We start from the raw sequence: 6,000 nt of genomic DNA, 5'->3' as shown, positions 1-6,000 counted from the left end.
AAGGAAGGCTGTGGTGGGGATTAGGAGGATTTCCCACCCACTTCCAAGGCGAGGAGACCAGGGCACATTGATGGACAAATCCTCTTTTTCAAACCAGCACACTAAGGCATTTTGCATATGGTCTTGGGAACTTGTTCCCTTATGGCAAAGGCAACACACACATGGAAAGGAAGAAGGCTCTTCGGGATAAACCTACAATGCTCAGGGACCCATTCCCCGGCCTCTGTGTGGGGCCAGAACGGTACCAGGAGCGAGACATGGGACTGGAGTGAATAGTTCTCATCAGTTTCTACTCCGTGGGCTCAGGGGCTGCAAAAGAAGACGTCTAGGGCACTGGGGGTTTTGAAGCCGTAGGGAAAAGGTGGACGCGGAGCACCCTCTGCGTGGAGATTCAAGGAGAGCAGTGTATAAATCTGTGGGCGGGGCCATCCAAGGAATCAGTGTGCGGAAGGAAGCACAGACTTTTGTGGTGAAGATTCCCACGATGGGTAAGGACTATGGGGGAAGTTGGAGAAGAAAGGCCTAAAACCATTGAGGAATGCCAACCTCAGGGACAATTTACATTCTCCAAAGTTCCATTTGAATTCTGCTCCCCGAACCCATCCCATCCCATCTGCCATCACTACATCAAGCTGCCCACCAAGCACGCCCACTCTGGGCACATTACTGGAGTCTTAGAGTGTTACGGTTTTTGGTGCCCTAGGTTCTTTGAAGAGGGCCTCCTTCCCTGAACCCCCAAAGAAGGGAGCTTGCCTTGCAGAATGTTGCTAAGAGACTTTGAATGCCCCCCCCCCCCCCAGGCAATGACCACCTTGCCTCTGAGCTGTGTATGGCATGAGGCAGGTGGTTGGTGAGTCCCGCTTTGGCGCCCCTCTGGGTTGGGCTCATCCACGAGGAGAGGAGTTTGCCTGGAGGGACCACTGCACCCCAACCAGCGCGCTGGCTTCATTACCCAGGAAAACGGAGTCAAACAAGGGCAAAGAACCTGGTGTTCCCAAAGCTCCGGGTTCTTCCCGTGGCTCTGCAGGAACAAAAGGGAAGAACGGATTTGCTGGAGTAACAGCCCTAACGTTTATTCTCGGGCAGTCAGAAGGAGGGTAAGGTGTTGATGTACTTTCTCTCTTGTCCACGGAGTCTCACTGAAGACAGGGCCACTGTTCCTGGTGTGAATGGAGGGCCCTGGAGACACATCAACTGAGAAAGCGCTTCCAATCATCTTAAAGACCTGCCCTCTGGTCCCCTCAAACCTGCATCTCCCAGGAAACACTGTCCTGGGGAGCAGAGTAGCTCTCATCCTCCTTGTATTAGCTGATGTGCTGCAGAGAGGGGGTAGGCGGAGGCTCGGAGGCTCACAGCCTGGCAGGGGCACATGGGGAGGCGCTCCCCCCCACCCCACCCAGGACAGCAGTTTCCGATCTGGCCAGTCCCCCCTCAGAGGTCAGAGGCGTGAGTCCAAGGACAGAACTGCCAGCGTATGGACACAAAACGCCGAACGAATTGGGGTGGGCTCCCAGCCAGGGTGGTGAGAGGCGGTCCTGAGGCCCGGGCCACTTCTGGCTCTGAGCAGCAGAGGGCGCTGGGGTCTCGGGGCAGCTCAGTGAGGGGTGGGGCGCGGCTTCACCCCTCTTCTCCCTAGGGTTGCGCAGGAGCACAGGCGCGGGGTGGAGCTTCTGAGCCGCGAGGGGGAGAGCTCAGGGGAGACGGAGAGTGGTTGGCAGGTTCATTAAAGCAAAGTTACAGCCGCCTCTAGTGCCTGTGGGAGGAGCAGGTGGGGAGCGGCCTCCAGGAAAGGGCTGGGCAGTGTCCAGCGGAGCCTAGGGCGCTGAGCCGCACCCTCTGACACTTCCCACCCCGCGCCCCTGGCGCACTGCAGCTGGGGACCCAGATTTGTGCTTGATCGGGGCTTCAGAGGAGGATGGCGGCAGAGGCCGGCGGGGGCTGTCCTGGAGGCCCGGTTCTGGGGTCCTCTGCGAAGTCCCCGTGTTATCTGGAGAGCCAGGATGTGCGGCTGCCCCAGGCCCCGCCTCCCTGCCGGGGAACTGGATGCTCAGACGTGAGTCTGCATCCGCCGCTGCAGGGGTCGGCTGGGGTCGGAGTTCTGGGAAGAGGACTGGGAGTGGTGGGAAGAGGAGGCAGAGGCCTTGCTGGCCTTGTCGAACTGCACGTAGCCGTCCTGCTTGCCGCTGCTGCTGACGCTGCTGTCGCACTGCGTGTCCAGGAAGGAGCTGCTGTCGCTGAGGGAGCCCCGCTGGAACTCCCGCTCGCACAGCTCGATGGACGAGCTGCCCATGCCCAGCACGAACCTCTGGCTGTAGTCATAGAGGCGGCCCTGGCCACTCAGCGTGCTGTAGATGTTGGTGAAGGACATGCCGGTGGGCACTCGCTGCTTGCCCGCAGGGCGCAGGTCCGGCTGGCAGCTGGACAGCGAGATGGTGGGGGTGGAGTGGTGCTCCTTGAAGGTGTTGACACTGTAGTAGCCGTTGGTGGGGTCCTGAGAGGGGTCAAAGCGAGAGAGCAGCGTCACCGGCACGCAGAGCCCGCCCTGAACCTCCTGGGCTGAGCAGTCCTACCTTCCACAGGAAGGGACGCGGACACGCAGGAGGAAGGGACAGCAGCAGAGAAATGCGGGGAGGGGCTCTGGAAGGGTCATCCTGGTGGGGACACCAAGAAGAGAGGCCTGTCAGGTGTTCCGGCGGCAGCAGAGGGGAGGGCCCCGAGGGAGGGGAGCGGGGCCTCTCCTGGGTGTGCTCACGTAGCCCAGCACAATGCCAGGTCATTTGAGAAGAGGCTTTGTTTTTGTCCAGAACACGGATACGTAGTTTTTAAATGTATCTGTGAAAAGGCCGTGGGAGAGGAGAACTGTGGGACCTCAGCCTTAACCCTGTTGCCTCCTGAACGTGGGGCTGACAGCAGGGGGTGTGCAGGTGAGGGTCCCTGAGGGAGAGGACAGGCACCCGTCCCCAAGGGGACCTCTGGCCCTTGTCCTCTGTTTGCTGTCATTGTCTGGCCACAGGGCTTGGGCTAGCTGAGTTGGAGGCCAGATTCTGTACCGGACCCTACAGCTCGTGGCCACTCCTACCTTCAGGTTCTGAAACTCCTTCTCCTCTTCCTTGAGGACCTCCAGCTGCTTGAGGACTGAGTCTTGTTGGAATTCTCCCCGGTCCATCTGCAACCCCAAAATGGGTGTTCAGTGGGCGGGAGGTGGGCTAAGTATCCACTCCTCCCCAGGAAAAGACGGAGAAATCAACCAGAAAGGAGTCTGCCATCTCTGCCCCACCCCGCCCCGCCCCCACTGCCTGGCCCACAGGAGGCAGGTGAAGGAGGCAGGAGCGTGTGTGCGTGCGTGCGTGGGTGAGGGGCATTTCTCGAAGACTGAACTCACTTCCCCTCGGGGGCCACCTACAGAGCTCTCGCTTGGCTGTTTCACTTCAATTTATTGAGCATCTGCCGTGCTAAGGGCCAGGCACGCACAGAGTAAGGCACAACTGTTCTCATCAGGGCAATGGATCTGTAGATACATGATTATGAGACCTTGGCACCTGGGCACGGGGTGGGGCCCCAGCAAAGCAGGGCATCATCCAGTGCTAGGCTTAATGAAGGCATGAAGAAGAAATCACAGTGAGCACGGTGACCCCGGGCCACACAGCAATGACCTCGTGTCCTAAGTTTTCTTCCTTCTCAGATACCAAAGAGCTCAAGAGAAGGATCACTTCTTGTTTCTCTTTGGGTCCCCAGCACACCTGGTACAGTGCCTTGGGTATTGTGGCCACTGACTAACATCCTTTGGGGATGGAATCCTATTTAAATGTTTGTATTAATTCCTGGATTTGCCCAGTGCAATGCCTACTCTGCACACCGTGGGGCTGTTACGGGTGTTATGTTTGTGTCAGATGCATGAATGCAGTGGCGTAGCTCTAAATTCCTGAGAATTCAAATAATACACCTACGGTGAAACATGACTCATACTCAGCACACAGAGGGCGTGTCCGTTCATCTGAACGACTGCAGGGCTGCTATCTGTGCCCGCAGCTGCTTCCCCTGTGTCACTGCTGCACAGATAGCTGGCATCTCTGGAGAGCCGACTGTGCTCTCTTACTTTCATCTCGCTTCCCAGCTGGGGAGACTGAGGCAGGGCAGCCCCTGCCCCTCCCCCTCCGTTCAGGATGTTTGCACAGCTGGGAGGAGGAGCGGCCTCCGGCTGGCTGCTGGAGACCTTATGGTTTGTTTACAGTAAGCAAGTCAGTTTCGATGAGGAACCTATGCCTCTTGCAGACTTTTTGGGGGACATTGGGATATGAGGTACAGACTGAATATCTGTAATATCTGTGGGTGAAGGTGTGTGGAGTTATATGTTCTAGAACACACTATGGCTATGTATGTGAGTCTTCTCTCCCTACCCAATGGCCAGGTTCTTTGAAAGCTGGGACTGCATCTTAGACGTCTAGGAGACTCAGGAGCACCCAGCACAACAGAGCAGACACACGGCCACTCTTGGTGGGTTGGTAGCAGGCACCTGGCCTAGTACTGGGGGAAGGGCCCATCCTGACCGACACTCTGCTTCATGGGAGCGTCTCGGGCTTCCGGAGGGCACAGAGGCTGGGTGGGGTGGGGGTAGACAGCATTCTCACCATCAGCTGCTTGATGGTGGGGTGTTCCTCGGCCTCCCGGCCGGAGGCGGGCTCCTTGTGGACGATCTCCACTCGGATATCGTTCTTGGCGGACACAACGCCTTTGAGATCTGGACACAAAATAAGAATGTGGAGATGACAGACTCCATCTGCATCCTCAGGCTTAGGGCCTGAGACGTCAAGCCCCCATCCTCGTCGCGCCCAGAGTTCACCCTCCTGCCCGAGCTCAGCGGCTTCCCCGCGTCCCTCCTGCCGGCAGCACGCCCGCTGACTGCGGAGGGCTGTAGGACCCCAGGGCTCTGCCTCGGTTGGCTCTTGGTGGCATGCACGTCCCTGCGCTGTGAGAGGTGGTCCCCATCCTCGTCCACCTCACAGAGCGGGGCCCTTGCACGCTGCTGCATCCCCACCTCCTTCTGGAAGTCTCCTCTGACCATGCAGCCGGCTCTGAGCTCCCTTCACAGAAGCGCAAACCTGACTGACAGCAAGGACCTTCCTGGCCAGCCTCCCGGCCGAAGCAGGGCCCGGCACGCGTGGCCCAGCTCCCGTGTCCATGCTCTGGGGATGGCAGCTTCTCGGGGGAGCAGCCAATTCGTAGTCTGAGAGTTGTTAGAAAATCCCAGCTAAAACCTGCTCCCCCATCGTTTCCACTGAGAGGGTGGTGAGGCAGGTCCCAGGACCACACCACTAGGGCTGTCAAGGCCACTAGGCTTGGAGGGGAGGAGACGTAGGGGAGCACCCCGCTTTCTGCCACAGTGAGGGCCGCCACAGGGCGGAGGGAGCAGGCTCACTGATTATCCACCTGCGCCCCGTGCTCACAGCGCAGAGCGCTAGGGTCGCGGGGGGTCACCAAAGTCAGCCGTCTGACGCCTGACTATCACACATAGGGAAACCGAGGCCAGGAACGGTGTGGCCTGCCCAGGCTCACGTGTGGGGACGTGGGACCGGAGGGCTGTGCCTCCGTTGTCGACACCTCTGTGCTGCCAACGTTTTACACGTCGGTCCGGCAGCATCCGCGTCGGGCTGCGCGTCGGGGGAGGGGGCTCAAGAGGCACAGTATTTCCAAGGGCATACAAACACCAAGATGTTGTTGCTGATGACTAAAGACCTTGAAAAGGCTGCACAGAGGGATTCCTTGAATGCTATTTTTGTTTTTTATGTGTGGGTGACCAGCTTTTCCGGTTGGACTTGCTGGTCTTGGAGGGTGAGATTTCTATAGCGTTCTATCCGGCTACATGTGTTCATCCAGAGCGCTGGCTGACTGCCCTGTCGGTGAAGTTAGTTCAGTCCAGTTCGCTGAGTGCCCACTATGTGCCAGACGCCACGCCCTGCACACAGGGAGGTGCACACGCCCAGCGGCCCGCGGCTCACGGCG

At 58.6% G+C, this 6,000-nt stretch overlaps 1 protein-coding gene across 1 annotated transcript in view; it reads right to left on the bottom strand.

The window, feature by feature from the left end:
* Positions 1–853: 853 nt before the first annotated feature.
* Positions 854–6,000, bottom strand: part of KIRREL3 (kirre like nephrin family adhesion molecule 3) — a 115,378-nt gene continuing 110,231 nt past the window's right edge. Inside the window, exons 15-17 of the mRNA XM_036277257.1 lie at positions 4,629–4,738; positions 3,080–3,166; positions 854–2,491 (exon numbers count right to left, since the gene is read on the bottom strand). Coding sequence (XP_036133150.1) covers positions 2,048–2,491; positions 3,080–3,166; positions 4,629–4,738 — 641 coding nt within the window. The 3' untranslated portion in view covers positions 854–2,047. The remainder of the gene's footprint in view (positions 2,492–3,079; positions 3,167–4,628; positions 4,739–6,000) is intronic.

The sequence above is a fragment of the Molossus molossus genome, unplaced genomic scaffold (assembly GCF_014108415.1).
Source record: "Molossus molossus isolate mMolMol1 unplaced genomic scaffold, mMolMol1.p scaffold_m16_p_22, whole genome shotgun sequence".
Classification (NCBI taxonomy): Eukaryota; Metazoa; Chordata; class Mammalia; order Chiroptera; family Molossidae; genus Molossus; species Molossus molossus.
Note: the sequence above shows the minus strand (reverse complement) of the source record. Positions and strands in the feature narration are given on the sequence as shown.